At 49.8% G+C, this 18,935-nt stretch overlaps 4 protein-coding genes across 8 annotated transcripts; 1 reads left to right on the top strand and 3 right to left on the bottom strand.

Moving 5' to 3' along the window:
• Nucleotides 1–11: 11 nt before the first annotated feature.
• Nucleotides 12–1,754, bottom strand: LOC112349581 (nuclear transcription factor Y subunit A-1-like). 2 transcript variants are annotated; one of them, XM_024684211.1, is made up of 6 exons: nt 1,654–1,754; nt 1,280–1,571; nt 1,090–1,211; nt 953–1,027; nt 725–892; nt 12–633 (listed from the first exon to the last, which is right to left on the bottom strand). In XM_024684211.1, the coding sequence occupies exons 2-6, from the start codon at nt 1,536–1,538 to the stop codon at nt 256–258; spliced, it is 1,002 nt and encodes a 333-aa protein (XP_024539979.1). In that variant the 5' UTR covers nt 1,539–1,571; nt 1,654–1,754; the 3' UTR covers nt 12–255. The 2 variants fall into 2 exon arrangements, with proteins under 2 accessions (XP_024539979.1, XP_024539980.1); XM_024684212.1 differs by having other exon boundaries at nt 1,090–1,208.
• A 206-nt stretch (nt 1,755–1,960) lies between these two features.
• On the top strand, nt 1,961–4,815 carry LOC9660353 (pentatricopeptide repeat-containing protein At4g18520, chloroplastic). Its single transcript, XM_024684171.1, has one exon. The coding sequence runs from the start codon at nt 1,961–1,963 to the stop codon at nt 4,706–4,708; it is 2,748 nt and encodes a 915-aa protein (XP_024539939.1). The 3' UTR covers nt 4,709–4,815.
• Nucleotides 4,816–6,557: 1,742 nt separating this feature from the next.
• On the bottom strand, nt 6,558–8,676 carry LOC9660352 (zinc finger protein WIP5). Its single transcript, XM_002979120.2, has 2 exons — nt 7,519–8,676; nt 6,558–7,167 (listed from the first exon to the last, which is right to left on the bottom strand). Exons 1-2 carry the CDS (start codon nt 8,374–8,376, stop codon nt 6,685–6,687), a joined length of 1,341 nt encoding a protein of 446 aa, XP_002979166.2. The 5' UTR covers nt 8,377–8,676; the 3' UTR covers nt 6,558–6,684.
• Nucleotides 8,677–10,360: 1,684 nt separating this feature from the next.
• On the bottom strand, nt 10,361–18,929 carry LOC9633825. Of its 4 annotated transcripts, none has more exons than XM_024684306.1 (19): nt 18,447–18,929; nt 16,167–18,381; nt 16,019–16,113; nt 15,608–15,956; nt 15,359–15,560; nt 15,134–15,298; nt 14,808–15,074; nt 14,553–14,750; nt 14,255–14,503; nt 12,999–14,201; nt 12,881–12,937; nt 12,201–12,632; nt 11,918–12,141; nt 11,729–11,862; nt 11,444–11,641; nt 11,201–11,379; nt 10,939–11,053; nt 10,659–10,841; nt 10,361–10,595 (listed from the first exon to the last, which is right to left on the bottom strand). In XM_024684306.1, the coding sequence occupies exons 1-17, from the start codon at nt 18,877–18,879 to the stop codon at nt 10,949–10,951; spliced, it is 6,705 nt and encodes a 2,234-aa protein (XP_024540074.1). In that variant the 5' UTR covers nt 18,880–18,929; the 3' UTR covers nt 10,361–10,595; nt 10,659–10,841; nt 10,939–10,948. The 4 variants fall into 4 exon arrangements, with proteins under 4 accessions (XP_024540074.1, XP_024540075.1, XP_024540076.1 ...); XM_024684307.1 differs by having other exon boundaries at nt 10,668–10,841; XM_024684308.1 differs by lacking the exons at nt 10,361–10,595; nt 10,659–10,841; nt 10,939–11,053; ... (2 more) ...; nt 11,729–11,862; nt 11,918–12,141 and adding an exon at nt 12,711–12,802 and having other exon boundaries at nt 12,518–12,632.
• Between the last annotated feature and the right edge of the window lie 6 nt (nt 18,930–18,935).

Raw genomic sequence — 18,935 nt, 5'->3', positions numbered from 1 at the left:
TTTCAGGCATAATCTTTAACTGTACTATAATATTTCATAAATATCACAGTCCGTACTATCAAGTATGACAAGTCAAAAGAGAACACTGCACAAACTGAGTTTTTGCTCCTACTACACTGCTTGCTGGTAACAAAACTGCAAGCCTTCTCTTTTCTTCCATCATCATGATCATCATCATCATCATCCACCACTTCACCCAACATTGGCTCTTCCCCATAAACTTCTCTCCTACGATCTTCGCTCGCTGGCGCGATCTTACTGCGTCGCCACAGCCATGCTGGAAACCATGCCGGTGCCACTCTGCCCGTTGTCACCACCATCACAACTAGCTAAAGGATGGAACGCTGACGGATGGAACGACTGAGTTTGATGAAGACTGTGGTAACCATTTGCTTGATTCGCTGCTGAGATCATTCGAGGGTGATGATACCCGGCAGCTCCACCGCTTTCCGCCGATCCGGCTCCAGCGCTGTTGGACTTGGCGTCAGAGCTATCCGAGCACACTGACGAAGCTCTCTCATTTACATCGTTGCATCCTTTCCCATCTTCCTTGGCTTTGGTGTTGAGGAACCGGCCGCCGCATCCCCTGGCTCTCCTCAACGCGTGCTGGTGTCGCGATTCATGTAGATATGGCTGTGGAAAAACATTGGTTCAGTCAAGTTCTACAGGAGAAAAGAGAAGAAACACTAGTTCCACGAGAGAAAAGGAAAGAAAAGAAACTTACTTTCCTAGTCTTCACGAGTTTGTTCTCGAGCTCCGCCTTTGCTCGTATCTGCCTCCTGCGAAGAATGCCGTGATACTGCTTCGCGTTTACATACACGGGCTCTTCTTCCATCATCTCCGACGGCAAAGGCATTCGACTGTGCTGCATTCCTAGAACATGAGGATGCATCTACATGAAACACAAAACGCGTGAGTGAAACCGACAATTCCCTACTGAAAAGAGCACTACCATTGGCACTCCCTGCGCTCCATAAGCCGCAACAAGTCCACCGTAATACGGATCATACGGATAGGCTGCGCGAACCTGGAACGAGTCCACAACACGAAAGGTCATCAAACTTCTGTCGCTCTTTTCGTTTTTCAGACCATTGGGTGACCGAGCTCGAGCTGGGGAGGCCGGATGATAAACTCTCCCGGCGGTGGAGGAATTCCATTCGCTACTTCACCGACAGTAGCCACAGCAGTAGCACCATTCTCATCCACAGCTGCTGAAGAGAAAGAAAGAAATGTATGAAAGGTTTTGCTTTGAAAGAAAGAAAGAAAGTTTCCAGCAAACCTGTGCCGGAGGAAGGCGCTGGTAACTTCTGGGGTGGAGAAGAAAGAGTGTGACCATCGTGTGGAACTTGAGGCTGCTGCATTGGGGCGAAGTTCACTCTCCCGCCGCTCGCACAACCATCAAAAGCAGCCTTTGGAGTGACAGTAGCGGACGATTGAGCGCCCCACCACGGCAATGACGCCGCCCCGCCACTAGCAGCAGCTCCAGGAGACGATGATCGCGTATCCTCCTCGCTTTCAGGGATTTCTTCACCGCGCATCGGTCTGGCGGCCGCCTCCTATCCCAGCAAACCCTACATGGCCAATCTTGCTCTCAGCTACCGGAAATTTCAGAGAATCGCGAGCGAGAGAGTGAAAATCTCGCAAAGAATTCACCTTTTGCCTCGCAAGCTTCACGAATGGAGAATGATCGCCCTTGCGCTTCTCGACGATGTCGAGGCCACCAGCTCCTACGCCAATACCCTAACCCTAGGCACCCAAACATGAGGTAGACGAAGCTGACTCCCTGGGCCGGTTACGGGATCTGCTGACTGGCTGTAGCCCGTGCACGGCGGCACCGCCATCTGCGGCGACCAGGCTCCCGCCACGTGTCTCGCGATCTTACCGGCTCCAGCCGGTGCCCGTGGGCACGTGTCGCTATGAATCCGTTAGTGGAATCTCTGTAATTTAGGGTTCTTCGCCCATGCCCGGGCGGGCGGTGCTCCGGCGGATCCAATTCTCGCATTCTCGATTCTCTAGGCTTCTATCGCACGATGCAGCTGATTCTTGCGGCGGCATCGCCGACGGGAGAGGTATGGATGTAGATCGAGCTCTGGAATCTCTGGAAGAATCTCTGGACAAGATCGGCAGCTATAGCAGATTGCTCCGGTGGTGTGGCGAGGCGCAGGCATTGGCGGAGGGCAGGAAAATCCACGATCACGTCAGCAAGAGCGATTGTCGCGGTGATCGCCGGCTAGCGAATATGGTGATTGGGATGTATGGGAAGTGCGGCAGCTTGGAGGAGGCGCGTAGAGTTTTCGACACTATAGCGATGGCTCACAGGAATCTCTTCTCGTGGAGCGAGATGGTCTCGGCTTGTGTTCTCAACGGGGATTACAGTGGGGCTGTGGGATTTTTCGAGAAGATGGTGGAGGAAGGTGTTGTTCCGGACAAGTGCCTCGCCACAGTGATGATCACGGCTCACATCCGGAATGGCAATCCTTTCAAAGCGCTGGTGATCTACTGGAGAATGCACGCTGAGGGTGTGAGACCGGACACTTTCACGGTGGGCCTGGCTCTCAAGGCGTGCACGCTTCTGGGAGCTCTCGAGCTTGGTCGCGCTGTGCATGCCAGCATTGCCGCGACGGAGTTTGAAGACCATCTCATCGTCGCCAATTGCCTCATCACCATGTATGGCAAGTGCGGGAGCTCCAGCGACGCGAGGCTTGTCTTTGACGGTATGGAACAAAGAGATGTTGTCTCGTGGAACGCACTGATTGTTTCGTATTCGCAGGTGGCCAGAGACTCGACGCTGGCGTTTAGAGTCTTCCAGGAGATGCAGCAGGATGGAACCAGGCCTGACGCTTTCACTTTCGTCGGCATCTTGGATGCTTGCACGGACTTGGAGCACGGTAGGAAAGTCCACTCGCAAGCTACAGCAGATGGTTTCACTACAGATGTTGGCGTTGGAAACGCACTCCTCAGCATGTATGGACGCTGCTCCAGTGTTTCCGAGGCCAGGGACGTGTTTGACGGCATCCTTTTGAAGAACTCGGTGTCCTGGGCCGCCATGCTCACGTCCTACACACAGCTCGGGCATGCCAGAGAGGCTATGGAGCTTTCTCGGTTGATGAGCATGGAAGGCTTTCGACCGAACAGGGCGAGCTTGCTTGGCTTGCTAGCTGCCTGTGCAACGCTTGAAGACTTGGAACAGGGACGAAAGTTTCACGCTACTTTCCTCGCGAGTGGTTTCATGATGGACGTGTTTGTGGAGACGACGCTGGTTAACATGTACGGGAAGTGTGGGAGCTTGGCAGAGGCAAGAGGTGTTCTCGAAGGGATGGAGGTGAAGAGCGTGGTTTCCTGGAACGCGATGATAACAGCATACGCACAGCACAGGCATGGAAGAGAAGCCCTGGAGCTTCTCAAGAAGATGGACTTGGAAGGCATTCCTCCGAGCAAGGTGACGTTCGTGAGCATTCTCGACGCCTGTGCGAGCTCGGGGGATCTAACGCGTGGAAGAAGTGCTCACTCTCGAGCAATTGCCACTGGTTTTGGCGGCGACGTCAACGTAAACAACACGTTGGTGAGCATGTACGGGAAGTGTGCGCGCTTGGACGAGGCCAGGAAGGTGTTTGACGAGATGCCGAGCAGGGATCTCGTTTCCTGGAACGCCTTGGCCGTGGAGTACAGCCAGCACGGCTGCGGCAAGGAGGCTCTCAAGCTCCTCTGGAAGATGGACCTGGAAGGCCTGAAGCCAGACAAGATAAGCTACACGGCTCTTCTCAACGCCTGCGTCTACACGGGTGAGGAGTCTGCCAAAGCCATGCACAGGCGAGTTTTGGCCAGTGGCTTCCAGCTCGACGGCAACATCGTCGCAAACTTCCTCATCAACCTCTACGCAAAGTGTGGCAGCCTCGAAAACTCCAAGTGCGTCTTCGACGGCCTGAAGAAGAAGGACGTGGTCTCGTGGAACGCAATGCTCACGGCCTACATCCAGCTCGACTCGCCGAAAGAAGCTCTCAAGCTCTTCCAGGCGATGGACATGGAAGGCACGAAACCGGATCAAGTTTCATACGTCCTCGCGCTCGATGCCTGCGCCGGTGCCGTGGCCCCGACTCAGGGAAAGCTCTTCCACTTCCGAGTGGCTTCTCAAGGCCTGGACAGCGACGACACCGTCCGGAACGCGATCGTCAACATGTACGCCGAGTGTGGCAACTTGGACGCCGCCAACCGCGAGTTCGAGAGGATCAAACGCCGGGACGTGGTTTCGTGGACAGTCATGGTGGCGGCCAACGCGCAGCACGGGAATCCCAGGGACAGTCTGAAGCTGTTTTGGAAGATGCAACAGGACGGGACGAAAGCCGACGACGTCAGCTTCCTGTGCGCGATACTTTCGTGCAGCCACTCGGGGCTCGTCAAGGACGCCATGGCGTGCTTTAGCTCCATGGTGGAGGACCATGGAATCCAGCCGCTGGCGGAGCACTTTGGGTGTCTCGTGGACGCGCTGGCCAAAGTTGGGCGGCTCGGCGAGGCGGAGGAATTCAGCCTGGCTATGGATGCCGTGTCGTGGCGGGCATTCTTGAGTGCTTGCAGAGTTCACGGCGACGCAAAGCGAGGTGTCAAGGCCGCGAGTTTGATCGACGCAAGCGATCCAAACTCGTATGTTCTCTTGTCGAATCTGTTGACCAGCCAGTCCACGCTGGAACCTTTCCAGGAATCTCTCGGCTGACAGTGGCCTTTGTGTTTGTTGTTTTTTTTGTTTTCTCTCTTTCAAGCTAGCTATCAGCGTTGCTGTGCTCCAAGAGGCACTCACTCGCTCGAGGCATTGAAGGGAAAGAGCCGGAAAAGAAACCATACAAAAGATATCAAAGACTAAATATTTTTCTTGTGTTGTTTTGATCATGTCGTGGTATGGCGATGGTAGGCCACCTTTCATGCGCCATAGATGCGCATGGGTCCACACCGACGCTCACGCGCGCATGCGATGGTGTCGTTTTGCGCCTACCATGACTCACGCCATGGGTCCATCCACACCCATGCCATGGGGGGTATCCACGTAGAACATTCTAACGCATATTCGCCGGAGGGATCTTTAGCCATTTAAATAAAAGCGCGCGATTACGTGCACGGACACTGTCCAGTTTTATGCGACCCTAAACTATTCCCAAGGGTTAAGATTTGTTGCCACTAGAGACTACATTTGATCTGGGCATCTTTCCTATCAAGCTCAAGGGAACATTGTCTCGTTGTTTTTGACCACACCAACTAATCCACCACATGGGAATCTTGTGGACACGTATCTATTATCGCAATAGAAGCTAATCGGGACTAAACAATACTGTCATAAACATTCGGCAATATCTATCCGTGTCCAATATAAACTAGACAAATATGAATAACCAAAATCCAGGTGCATGAATGATGACGACGCGCTCGCTAATTAGGGCTTTTTCCCCGCCCATGATCCACCACCCTCCACTACCTATGTTTGTAAGTTTTTGCCGACTCTAGGAAAATGATGGCTGGCCATAATATTATTTTCTTGGGCTGGAACAAGCAACCAACATACTTTTCACATTTGACCTACCACCCCAGGCGAGCAGGAGCCCTAATTTGTGGGGTGGGCACACGTACGCACGCGTGCGCTCGCCTTTCAGACACAGAATGGGGGACACGAGAGCGTGCATGCCGCAGGATTACGGGCGGTGACCAGTGCTTTCCTTGATTTCATGCCTTGTCCATGTGTTGTGATTTTCCTCTGTTTTTATATATTAACTCCAGAAACCATGTGAACAAATGCGTTGAGTTGAATGAGGATGAAAGGAGGCGGTCAATGGGAGTATAAGTTGCTCATGTAAGGCATCTTTTCATCCCCAGTAAACGATGTCTTTTCTGCCGAACTCTAGACAGTGGGAGAGAAAGAGCCTCGAAGCCGTTTCAGAAGAAGAAAAACATAAAATCTCCACGCGCGGGATCCCACATCTCTCTAGGGTTTTGTTAATCGCCGTCAATTGCGTGGAACAAGCTGCCAGGAAATCATCCTCGTGGGCGACCTGCTTTCGTCGTCTCCGCGCTGTTAACACAGTTCTTGTAGTGCGGGTGGTATGTTCACGGGTGAACTTTGCATAATTATACGCACACCGCTCGTGGAGGGGCGTGAAACTCTGCCGGAAAACAAAAAAAAGAGCCATTGCGCTCATCCCCTTTGTGCCGTGTCTCGGGACGTGATCGCTCCAACTTAAACAATCTTGCGTGTGAGTTTTGAAGATGTGCTGCAGCAGCAGCAGCAGACAAAAGACCTGGGCCTTTTGAATGCCGTGGAAAAATCTCCACCAGAGAGAGAGAGAGAGAGAGATCAGATAGGTTATGCTACAAATTTTATGTTTTCCTGCATGTAATAGATAGTGTCTGGAGCTGAAACGCCGCGATCCATCCAAGATCCGCACCACTCCCTGATCTCCAATATCTCTTCACCATGTGCCCAACAAAGGACAGATTTTCAAACATTTGAACCAAGAAAGCTGCTCATTCTGACATTTGTAAGGTTCATTCTGACAACTTTTAAGGTTCAGCCTGAGTTCTGATCAATTTTTAGGGTTCATTCTGAATTCTGAACAAACTCTGACTACATTTCATAGGTAGTGCTCTGTTTCTTGGAGCAAAAAAAAAAAGAAAAAAAAAACAAGAAAAAAACAAAGACTGCTTCTAGCTGGAGATGGCCGTCATAGTCGTGTCCATCTCGCCGTCGTCTTCGTTGGTGGAATTCGATCCAGCTTCCTCGTCCTCGTCCTCGTCCGGATCTTCCTCCTGTTCATCCAGCCCCACGGGAGAGTGGCCGCTCCCAAACGCGCGGATATGGTCCTTGAGCGACCGCTTGTGCTTGAAATCCGAGCCGCAGCTACAGTACCACAACTTGCCGCAGTTCTTCTCGTGCGTGCGCCAGTCGCCGCGCACCGCGAACGCCTTGCCGCATTTGCGGCACATGAAGGGCTTGGCGCCGTGCTTGCGCTTGTAGTGCGTCTGGAGCGTCCGGAAGTCCTTGAGCGGCTTGGCGCGCGGGTGCTCGATGTTGTTGCGGCACCCCGGCGCGCAGCAGTAGCACGGCAGCCGGAGCATCGCGCTGGGCTGCGTGCCGCGGAGGGATTCGGGGCCGCGACGGTACTGCGATCCATGCCCCCACATATGCATCTGGATCATGGAAACAGAACCAAAAGAGAAATGAGTCAGTCATCTCCCATTTCGCAAGAACAAAACCAACTTGACCGAAGAGTACCATCTGAAGAGATTCTCTCAGACAAAAGAAGAGAAAAGGCTTCCAAGGGAGTCAAATACCTCAAGAACTCTCACACACGGCATCCAAGGAGAGCTCTTATCAACCAAAGATTGAGCACTCCAGCCAGCCATTTCTCTCAACAAGAAGAGAACACGATCCATCGACGAGACAGTATAACGCACAAGTAAACCGGAAACGAAGAACACAAGATATCCATCGCAAGAACACGGCAAGAAATCGACCAGGAAGTCTCGACGCTTGATTACCTGCATGTTGTTGTAGCGATTGAACGTCTTGCCACACACCGGGCACGAGAATTGCGTCGGCCCGACAAGGATCTGCGCGGGCGTTGGAATCCAGAACTGGCCCTTGCCCCTAATCCCCGCTCCCTGATCCTGGAACATGCAGCGATCCGCCACTGCCACCGCCACCGCCACCGCCGCCGAGCTGCTACTGCCCTGATCGATCGCCGCCGTGGCGCTGGCGCTGGCGCTGCTGCTCCTGCTCAAGGCGATCGCCTCCGTCGGGAGTCCAATCCGGAGCCCCGCGCCGGGAGAATCGATCATGGCGGCCTCCTCCCGATCCGAAATATTTGGCGACGAGGACGATTCGCGCCGCCGCCGCGCTCGATCTTGATCCAGCTGCAATGCCAGTGCCAGTGGGATGCGATCGTCGTCGAGAATGCCGGTCTGGATCTGCTGGACGCCATCGCCGCCGCAGCTGCTGCTAGTGGCGGATGCTGATCCGGAGGCGCTGCTGGAGCTGCTGCTGGCGATCTCTGGCAGCCGCCGCAGGCTGACGAAAGGGATCGAGGAGGAGGAGCAAGACTGCGCGCTTTGCCCGTGCTGATCGTAGAGAGGCTTTATTGGCGCGGTGGGGATCGTCCGATGGTCGCGATCCTGGCCGCTGGATGGCGACTCCTTCTTGATGCTTGGGGGATTTGGGAGTGGCATGGGAATTGGAATGGCGATGGGGAGATTCTGGTGGGCAGTGTGGTGAATTGCTGTCAAGTAGTGTGGCTTGATCCAATCTGGCAGCACATTGTTGACATTGAGATTGAGATGGTGGTGTTGCTGCTGCTGGTGATGCTGGTGATGGATCATTGCTTTGGAGCTCATGATCATAGAGAGAGGAGAAGAAGAAACAAGAGAAATTTCTCTAGGTAGCAAGAAATTCTGGGTGAATCACTCCAATGGATCAATCAATGTTGGTCTTGGGCAAAATTGGGCAGCTGTGAAGGAGTGTCCATGGATGATCTCCATCAAACCAGTTAAGAATTTCTTCCTAGCTCCCTGGGATGGATTTAAATCACTCCACTCAAGAACTTTGTACTTTGGGTGTGTGTGATATGAGTGTGAGAGTGTGCGTGTGTGAGTGAGTGTGCTCCAAAGCATATAGTGCTGGAACTCAATTGAGACTTTGAATGAAAATATGAGAACTAAGGCAGTGGTGTTGTGGCTTATAAGTGTCAGGCAATGTGTAGGTAAATAATCTAGCTATTAAAAAAACCCTGGGAGAGAGCCAGCATTACTAATTGTTACTGTAATACACAGCTGACTAACTTACGTATTTCTTTGTAGTTTCTGCTGTAATTTTTAACAATTTTTCCTCCATGAGCTCTGGCTTTTCTATCATACTTATTTACATGATAGATCTCATAGTGCACTGAGCCCATTATTTTATTAGTTTCTTTAATGGCATGCTAATCATCCTCAAATGGTTCCTCAACCCACACCATGTCCTTGCTCGAGCCTTGGCTTGGTGGAAGCGTTTCTGGCTAAAGACAAGTCGTAATCGTGTGGTTTTTTATTTGGATTAACCCGCAGACGAGTAACTTCCAGTTGATGAAGGCTACGTCTAGTGCTGGCTTGGATCTAGTCTTTTGCTAGAGCTTATCTATGGGAGTGTTGTACAAGAAGAACAGCAAAAGCTACAAGGCTTTAGATTATTTTGGGGATAAACAAAGAAACCTTTCACTAACATTGCTTGTGTCGATGTTCTTGGATAGACTTGGCATCCCCCGGCTTGTACAAGGCATCCCAGAGGCCTTACAGAGAAGTAGAAGTTTCCTTTTGCCGTGCTCTATAAGTTGACATTCTTTTAACATTGCAAGCTCGCAGGTTTTCAAGCTAGTTAGAATCACGAAACAACTGTAAACAAGACATAGATGTCTATCCAGAAGAGCACGAGATCACGAAAGAGAAGGTACGTGAGAGTTTTAGAAAACTTAGAACTCAATGTTCACAGTACCACCTCAAGCTCCTTGTTTGTAGTACTTTTCCTCTTTTCTCGCTTTCACCACCAGGCGGCTACCGTATCGTAGCCACGGCAAAGTTTTTCAACCCCAAACCGTGACACCGGCAGCGCCAAAACGACTTCACGCTGAAAATCTTGAATGCCGGCTTCGTCCTACTGAGCTTGACAAGTGATATATTAATGTTTCGATATGAAATGGGCACAATGTGCCGACACGCAAAGTCGTTCCTTTCTTGCTATACGAGACAACACCGAAAAGAAAGCTCTAATCCCCTCTCCAAGTGAAAACTCCATAGTGCATGTAACACTTATACGTTTGGATTTGTTCCTCGAGCTTTTGCGAGCTCAAGCGAGAATTCTGGAATTCCCTCCAAAGAGACGAGACGTCTTTTCGCGGGGAGCATAATATCTTGTTTCATGGAATCCGAATCCACCACCCCCCCTCTCGCCTGGTTTCGTGTTGTCTGTCTGCGTGCAGAGAGTGGCATATCCCCCTGTTGCTTAAAGCCGTGTTTCGTCAAAGATTTCCAGTGTACCCGCGGCATATCCTGCAAGCAAGAAAGCACGATGAGTTGTTCACCACTCACAACTTCGTTCCACAAGAGAAGAACATGTGTATATAATTTAAATCATATAAACCTGCATTGTATATGATACTAAATCATATCATTCATCGGGTATATAATCTCAATCAGCTACATGTTTACTTCGTGCTCATGCTCGAATATTTGTTTTAAATACGTGGATTCTTCTCTAAACACGCAAAAAGACTTGAATTATTCCTTAAACATGTATCTGAGTCTGTGGGTGTTTATGAACGATCTTAGTTGGAAGTACTTCGGGTTTATGGTATTGGAGTTTCGAAGAAGCGGCCTTGCTATTTTATTTCTGTCCCTGTTGTTTCTCTTGCTTTCTTTTTGGTTGCCACAAAAATGTTCCTAGTGTTCTAGAAAAGCAAGCGACGTACATTGACCATACCAATATTTTAAAGATTCCCCTCATCCACAAAAGGCATTGAGGCTGATACCACTTTGCACTGAGATCCATTTTCTAACATCTTTTATTCAAGCCAAGGGGACCCAATCTCCTACACAAAAAAAATAAATAAGTAAAAAAAAGAAATACTCGTATAGTGAGTGAAAGCACTAACCATACTTACACCAGACGGTAAAGTTGACCGGCAAGTCAGCGCCCACCCGACACCACGGCACGTGGCAAGCGGAGACGCATCCACGTCCGCAGCCTGTCAGGTGGATGCCCGACAAAGCCTCATCCTCAGTTTTATCTCTGGGATTTCTCTGACACGCATTGCGTTCTTATAAGTTATGCTAATCTGCGCACAACACCAAAGGGCTGCGATAAAAAACGAAGAAGAAAAGAAGAAAGCTACTCGAAAGCAAGCTTTTAAGCCAAAAAACTGGAAACACTACCTTTCACGGGTCAACCAGAGTGATGCTCGCTTTCCAATCGAAAATGCCGAAGAGCCCCGTCGCTCCCGCATGTAATGAATCCATTTGGTAAGATCCTCAAATCCATCACTGCTGCCTGAAACGAAGCAAGTGCACGCATTATTATATCAACGTGCAGCGGCAGAAAACGAAAGAAATGGAAAGAAAACAAAGGCAGAGAAAAGAAACAAGGAAGGCCTGCCTGGTTTAATCAATTCCTTGCCGACGAGAGAGGAACACTCACCTGAACCAGAGCACCCAAGCCTGGCGTATTGTGCTGAAGAAACAAGCGTTTCTCATGGACTCTCTGCCAGTGCTTTACGAGCTCGCATTTGTTCACATCCCAAAGCTTGACGTCTCCGTCTTTACTGCCAGTTAAAAACAGTGTTGTCCCTGGCACTGCTCGCACTCTGGTTACACTCGCTACGTCCAAGAACCGAGAAATAAAAATTCAATCGGCCAGCTCGAATCGAATCAAGATACATACCTGTATGAGCTTTCGGTATGTGCCACACGAAACGACCATCGTCGCCTGTTCTTTGATACCCGTTCTTGCGACGCTTGGCCTTGCCGGTTGTAATGTATCGAAAGTCATGGACGGAGATATCTCCTTTCTTCCCTCCAGTTATAATCAGAGGCGAGCCACCAAGGTCCGCGTGCAATACATCCAGGCAGTTGGCACCACCTTCACAAGAACAAAAACATTTCTCTAGTATGAGATATACACGTACGATACTAGTAAAAAAGAAGGAAGACGGACAGGCTGACAGACCTTCATGGCAGGAAATCGACATTCGCGCCGAGCTTGGGGGAGCTAAAGTATTCCAGACGACCAGGTTCTCTCCCGAGGGGCTAGAACCGGCCGCTGCAATAATAGCGCCACTCTCACCAACAAAAGTGACGTCCCTGCAGTGGCCGACCGTGAGAGATCGAATAGAACTGTAGCTCGCGAATACAGTACCACGCATGGCGGTCAAAGCACAGTTGAGACTCAGTAGGACAGACGTTACTTCGGCCTCCAACTTCGAGCTGCCACGCACACACAGTGCCATCGACTGCTGAGGATGCAAACCGATGACCACAACGATCGAATTGGACGGAAGAAACGGAAGCAAGGGCGTAAGGTGGTGGGACATTTGCAGCCGGCAAGACACCATAAGTTGCAGTGGCCGACGACTCGCCAAACTATATCGGGCAGCAACAAAATAAGAGTCAAGGGACGAGAAAACGTGATTAAAACGTACCTTCCAGAGGTAAACGTGAGTGTTTCTCGCGCCGACGAGAAAGAAAGGCCGCAAAGGATGTGCAGCTATAGCGGACGTTGTCACGTTCTCAACAGTGGCCGGAGGATCGACGAGTCCATCGTAGTCTGCTAGTTCCTCCCATCCCATATGCCAGGCTGCAATGCCTGCATATCCTGGAACTCCAAATCCAACCGCAGCTTTTCTCGACTCCTTTACGGACTTTGACAGTGCTGCCATTCCAACTGCTGCACCACCTAGTCCAATGCCCGAGCCGCTCTTGCTACCCAAGCCTACACCGGGTGTGACAAAAGTTGGGACGGGTGTTGACACTGATCCTGCCCAGCCATCCTGAGGCCAGTCAGCTTCTGCCCACAAGTTGTCTTTAGACTCAGAAAACTTGCCATACGTATTAAGTTCAAGGTAAAGAAGTCCCTGGAGAAAAGTACCAAATCAAAAGTATGGAAAGACTTGTGCAGGCTAGCCACAAAACAAGGTCAGTCAAGTGCTTACATTCGACGACTGGGATTATCCCAGAGACATTCCAAGCAATCTCAACACGCTCCAAATGGAAAAAAAAGTCGAGCACAGGATGCTCACTGTGCCTGCACAATGTTTGTAGGCTCACAAACGGCAAGCTTCCATGCAAACTACGAAATGACACTAGAGATGAGAAAATGTACCTTGCTACTGCTCGCAACGACCACTTGCTCGGGATTGCAACTGTTAACTGAGATAGCCTGCAAAGGACAAACAAACGGATTCTTTAGGAATTCAAAGTCGAAATGGAAAATGATATACCTCCAGTGAATCGCCTGGCGAATGCAAAGCTTCGTCGTCCTTGCGAAATCTAGTGTTGAAGTGGCTCCGGATCAATCCCTTCATACTAAACCTCCTACTAAGCTGAGACCGGATGCCACTTTCTTCTGGAGCAGGAACAGCTGAAGCCGAACTTCTATCACTTGTTTCTGCTATCCAGCCAACCTTGCTCTCCAACGGCTGTTGTCCATCAATACCTTCCATTTTCAAGGCCGCGCGAACCTCCTCATTTACAGATAGAAGCTTCCAAAGTTCCACGTACGAATTCTGGATATAGTTTCCAGCATCCGGTCCTTCCTTCCACAAAAAGTCAAGTGAAGCCCCATTTGCTGTGTCCCTGACCCGAAGTGCCAACTGAGTTCTTAGTTTCGAAAATATGCAGCCTATGGACGATAACAGAGCTTCGGCACCAGGTTGTCGGCGAGGTTTCACAGATTGCTCGGCAACGCTTACGAACGATAGTCGAGAGAAGGATTTGATAGTCGATTGCCTAGGAGAAACTCTGCCAAAGCCAGAATAAGAAACCTCAGTCGCCACCGTCGAAAGCTGCCGTTTTAGAAAAGTAAGGACCCGGCTCCACAATGCAACACCAAGTAAGAGCCATGTATCATCGTCGCTTAGTAACTTTGTTTCAGACCCGTCGAAAGGAGTCTTAGACGGCTCCATACGAAAGCAGGCGTTAAGATCGAGTCCAGAAGTTGTCTCGGTGTCCAGCATCATCTGAATTATAAATAACAGCACCTCCGCCTGTCTCTTAAGCCAAGCTGCTCCCATCAGAAATATAAAGGCGAGTAGAAACAAATGCCGTCTCTCCGTTTCATCAGGTATCGAGCTGCTGCTGGATACGAACTGATTGATCTGGCTTGCATAACTTCTTAATTCTTCAACCTGAGGCAACGTTGTAGACCAGGCCTTGTCAGTTGCTAGACCAATATGTCCCTCGTTCATCAAAAGTGGTTGAAAGTTCCCATATGTATCCAATGAAATACTTGATGGAAAGATGGCAGGGCCGAAGGCTAGCAATGTCGCACAAAATATCTCTGTCGAAGACACGAACTCCAAAATGGTTTCTTTATAATTAGCCGAAGAACTGAAAGGTGATGGCAAATCCGTAGATATAGTTGCGGTGTTGAGCAACCAATAACCAAACCATGGACGCCCAAGATGCCATGCGGTGAGCTCAAGCTGTAAAGATAACACAATAATAAACATGCTAAAAAGAATGGGAAACAGCTTACCAAGTTAGACAAAGATGCCAAATCGATAGAAAACTTGCGGTTGAGGATGGCTAGATCCCGAACGCCATTGTCCGCTGTCTTTTGCTTGAAGTCGCGCCATATCTCCCCAGCATCGATCATGTATTGCAAGGCGAGACCTTCCACGAAGTGTACAGCAAGCTTTTCTGCCACAGCGGGAACAATCCAATCCATTTGACCAGCACTGAAAGTTTCATGTGACGATCTTTGCAGAATCTCTAAAGCTCTTAACTGCAAAAGTAAAACATTAGATCAGAAACAGCGAGGAAGTATATCTTACGGGAAGTCCAAGCTTCTTCAAAGCTAGAGCAGATATCCGACACGCCTTGTTTGCTATGGAAGAACTAGTCATTCCGGGTTTCGAGAGAACAACACGACAGTAGTCTCCAACATCAGGATCGAGAAGAGGTAGTTTTCTTGGATCTTTGTCACTTCCGACTATTTCGCAGAGAGCTTCAAGACGCTCACCAAGTAAATACTGCAGAAAGAAACAACCGTCTTCTCACATTCTTATACTTAAATAGAAGTAAAATACCTGAAATACGCTCGCAAGCCATTTATCGGAAATTTTCGCGTCTGGAAGCAGATCTTTAGAAATAAGATCTTTTGCTGGTTGCTCATTACTCCCCTTCAGGCGACATATAACCAATGCTAGCTGCGGGTCACAAAGGTTTCTGGTACACACTGATATTGCAGATTCTAAATCTCCCCCTAACAAGAAAAACGTAGCTGCAAGTTCATGCCGATGCTTTCCCATCAAGACGTAGGCATTTTTAAGAGCAGCAGATTTGTTTTTGTCGTCCTAACACCAGAAAAGAAGAAAGGTTGAAACAATCTTTTGGATACACTCAAAGCACGTACCTGAAAATCCCTGGCAAAAAACTGAACCAAAGGTTTGTCGCTTTCATCCCGACTCATTTTAAATAAGCCGGACAGTACCGTTTTCCGATCCAATGCAATATAGAAAAGAGCACAGTCCTTAGGATCACGGCTTTGCATAAATAGAGTCCTTGCCAGTTTCTCTATCTGACAACATAAACGAGATAGCACAGATCAGTAATCACAATAATATGCACCAGTAGTTACCCGTGCACGAAGCTGTCCAACATCTGTAAACCAAAAACCAACTCCAAGAGCTCTTAAAGCGGACCATGACATGCTGTTCTCTGGAATGAGCATATCAACGAGTAAATCCTTGCATTCCGACTGAAGGGCCCATGCAATCGTTTTAGAATCTACAAGGACTTCCAAATTCTGAAGCTTGTTGTAGAGAACAGATATAGCAACCCTGGATAATGCACTATAAGTGATTGCATGTTATTAAAAAGATCTTACCTTTGGCCGGGTTCATCAAGGTATGCAAACTGACTTGACTGACGAATCCCCTGAAGCAAGTGGATGACTGGTAGAAGCTGAGAGCCATTTTTAAAAAGCTCTACAATCGAGGTAAGCTGCTCCAATTCCAAAGCGCTCAACGGACCATCTACATCGTGAAGACTGTCTGAGTGCTCCATCGACTCCCCAAAGACCCATGCTGCTGTTTGTGTTACCGCGGTGTGTTCCAACTTCTTCTCCTTTTGAATATCATGTATCGAAATGAACGGGAACTCAAGAGAGTCGCATGTCCTTTCAGCCGCAAGGGATAAGAGGCGTCGAAGACAGATACTTGCTTGGTGCTGCTCTCCTAGCCATATTATCACAGCCAGCTATGAGTTTCACGAAACCAGAATAGGCAGTGCAGCATACCGTTCAAGAGAAAATTCAAAATCGATTTCGGATGGCAGAGAGATCGCGGTCGTGAAGCTGTAATAGCTGCCTTCAACAACATCTCCACAGTTCCACTGAGCAATCAAAATTTAACGATTTGAAAGTAAAGCATAAAGACAATGCTTACCCGCTTTCCGTCCCCCATTGACTTAGAAGTTGTATCCGGCTTTCAGTCGTCACAACAAGCGACGCTTGTGGCCCCCAAAAAAGTCCATCCACGCAATGCAAAGTGGAAATTGATGCTAGGCAGACCCAGCTCGAGTAGTCGGATGCGTCATCACGGGCTTCAACGTAAACCTGGACTAAACCGGCAACCACTATCCCCAGCATTGAAACTCCATCACCACCTTCGAACCAGCTCAATGCAGCTGGAGTTTGCGCTAGGACGATCTCTCCTGTAAGGTAATGCAAGTAGCTGCCTGAGCCACAAACTATCTCCCAAATTCTCAGAGTTGAATCAGACTGCGTCGAAGAAGCCAGCTTTGTGCCATGGTTACCCACAGCTAGCAAAGTGAACCGTTCAGAAGAAATTGTTGTCAGTCGACCAACACACTCCCAGGAGTTGAGATGCTGATTTTCCGGCAGAGTTACTCGCCAGAGCCGTAAAGACCCGTCTTCACAGCCCGAAACGAAATTATACAGTGACGGATAATGGGAGGTTGCGCTCAAGAGTCTTTCTCCAAGGGCCATAAACATATAGCCAGTCCAGAAGCATGTTGTGTAGATTGCTTCTTCAGCCCCCACTAGTGGTCCCTTGTAAGGAATGCCCGACTGTCGAGAGTTTTGTTGATCTTCTTCACCATCTTTTTCGCATAAGACGATGTTGAAGGTCCAGGACATCGCCACGTTTCCCTTGTTCCCGCAAGCAACAAGAACAAGAACCGACTGATCCTTCTGTGCAGAGTTCTGGATCACGAACACGTCTTCCAGTACCAGCTTTTCTTGAGACACTGGAGGCCGCAACTCGTATAGCAGATCTAATGCGAGCCAGTGTTGTTCCTTCGATCTGTCCCTTACTACGAGATAACAGGAGAGGCTGTCGGAATGGCTCACCACTAACACCATCTTATCACCCAAAAGTAGAGCCGGAGACCAGCAGAGTGCCGGCAGAAAGTTTTCGGTCTGTATGGACAATCTGCCACAGAGTCTCCAGGATGATACGTGCAAATGCGGAGCTTCGACGTAAGGTTCGAGAGGAAGGCTAGTTTGCCAAAGTAGAAGAGTTCCTGCTTTGTCAACAGATGCTGCCACTCTTGCTGCACGAGCCGGATGTAGAGCAAGATTTATCTTATTCCCGGTGTGACCGAACGTGAGAAAATCCTCGTGAGAGCGTCCCCACGTACCAATCTTGATCTTACTCGTCAACCCCGTTGTATCGGATGCTCTCCTCACAAGACCACTACCACCGCCAATGGAAGTGACCGGGGGCCAAAGCCGAGAGCGTCTCAACAGACCTCCATCGTAAACTTCGAACAAGTCCACCGAAGTTGGCGGAACCGAAGATTGAGCTCTCTGAATCACTGCCTTGAAAAAACATGGATTCTCTGCGATGTCTGGTTCCGAGTCGAGCAAACGTAACGTCCCTTGTTGCCACAGTAAGACTCGAGGACAGCGCGGAGGATACACATCGTCCAGGCAATGCAAAGACCAAAGTGCAACGATTCCACGAGGCCCCGTCCCCACGATCCACTCACAAGCCGCAACCTCTGTCGAATTCCCCGTGGCGAAATTACTTCCCTGCGATTTTTCCAACCCCCAAGTCACAAAGCAGTCCAGTCCCAGTGTTGCCTGCAAGCTCGTGTTCACTTCGATCAAGGCACTGACGAAAAACGCTGGCTTGATCATGGCGTTGTCGGCTCTAGCTTTCCCACTGTCAATCTCCAGCCACAGCCGGACAACTCCATCTCGGCAAGACGTAAGTAGTATCAGCCTGTGATGGTCACTTTCCTCCACCACCTTTCCATTTTGCCTTGACACGGGCCTCCACTGTATAGCAAGAACTTGCCTTGGATGAGAAAGCTCCACTGGCTGTGCCTCTGAGCCTTCTTGCCACCACCACACTGTAGCCTTTCCTCTAAGATCCTTTCCTGCTAAGTTATCCATATCAGTGGACGCTGCGAGACCCCTATACGACCACGAAGCAGCCACAAGCGCTTGAGGCCACTCCACCAAAGACTCCCAAACAGGAACCCAGTTACCAGACCCATCATCGTCCTGCTTCCACATCGAGATCTTTGATCCAGCCGACGAAAGTATACCATCGCCAGATCCGCTCCATGAAAAATGTGTCACAGGAAAAGTATGGACGAGCATGCTCCTGGGCTCCCATTCTAGCGGAAGAGCTGCAAACAAAGGAAGTGTTTTAGTTCCAGTTCCATGAAGCGAGGAAGAAAATAAAAGAGATCACCTGGAGTATTTTGTGTCTCAGGTCTTCCAAGAAATCTGGGAGCAAAGATGTAGATCGCCTTTCCAGCGGCAGCCCCAACGCTCCCGGATTGAGAATTCCCCCAGCTGACGATACTCACACGAGAATCCTCGTCCGATACCTCGACCAGCCTCGTCTCTAGAGCCTGATGAAACAAGCGCGCGATCCCAAACTCCTCCTTCTTGTCTGGCGACGCGACGATCGATATTACAAGCTGGCTGCCCGCGCCATACGCGATCCAGCTATAGCCGGCGAAATCTGGCAAGCAATCCGCAATGTAGGGCCCCGGATTTGAGGCGCCAGGGATCTCCTGGCGCACGAACAACTGGAGCGGCACCGCGGTGGAAGAAGGATCGCTGCTGGACACGCTCGCAGCAGCGCCATGGCCGGTGTACTCCGAGAATCTGCGATCCATACCTCGGCTGCTACATTTCGATCGCTCCAAAAATCTAACCTAGTCCAAGAACCCTA

The sequence above is a fragment of the Selaginella moellendorffii genome, unplaced genomic scaffold, assembly GCF_000143415.4.
Source record: "Selaginella moellendorffii unplaced genomic scaffold, v1.0 SELMOscaffold_40, whole genome shotgun sequence".
Taxonomy (NCBI): domain Eukaryota; kingdom Viridiplantae; phylum Streptophyta; class Lycopodiopsida; order Selaginellales; family Selaginellaceae; genus Selaginella; species Selaginella moellendorffii.
Note: the sequence above shows the minus strand (reverse complement) of the source record. Positions and strands in the feature narration are given on the sequence as shown.

Coding starts and splice junctions, on each gene's coding strand:
- LOC9660352 (XM_002979120.2), bottom strand. CDS start 8,376: ATGATCATGAGCTCCAAAGCAATGATCCATCACCAGCATCACCAGCAG. Junction 7,168..7,518: donor ATCGCTACAACAACATGCAG/GTAATCAAGCGT, acceptor TCCATGATCCAG/ATGCATATGTGGGGGCATGG.
- LOC112349581 (XM_024684211.1), bottom strand. CDS start 1,538: ATGCGCGGTGAAGAAATCCCTGAAAGCGAGGAGGATACGCGATCATCG. Junction 893..952: donor GAGCGCAGGGAGTGCCAATG/GTAGTGCTCTTT, acceptor TGTTTCATGTAG/ATGCATCCTCATGTTCTAGG. Junction 634..724: donor AACTCGTGAAGACTAGGAAA/GTAAGTTTCTTT, acceptor GTTTTTCCACAG/CCATATCTACATGAATCGCG.
- LOC9633825 (XM_024684306.1), bottom strand. CDS start 18,879: ATGGATCGCAGATTCTCGGAGTACACCGGCCATGGCGCTGCTGCGAGC. Junction 14,202..14,254: donor TGGCATCTTTGTCTAACTTG/GTAAGCTGTTTC, acceptor TTATCTTTACAG/CTTGAGCTCACCGCATGGCA. Junction 12,142..12,200: donor CTCACGTTTACCTCTGGAAG/GTACGTTTTAAT, acceptor TGCCCGATATAG/TTTGGCGAGTCGTCGGCCAC.
- LOC9660353 (XM_024684171.1), top strand. CDS start 1,961: ATGCCCGGGCGGGCGGTGCTCCGGCGGATCCAATTCTCGCATTCTCGA.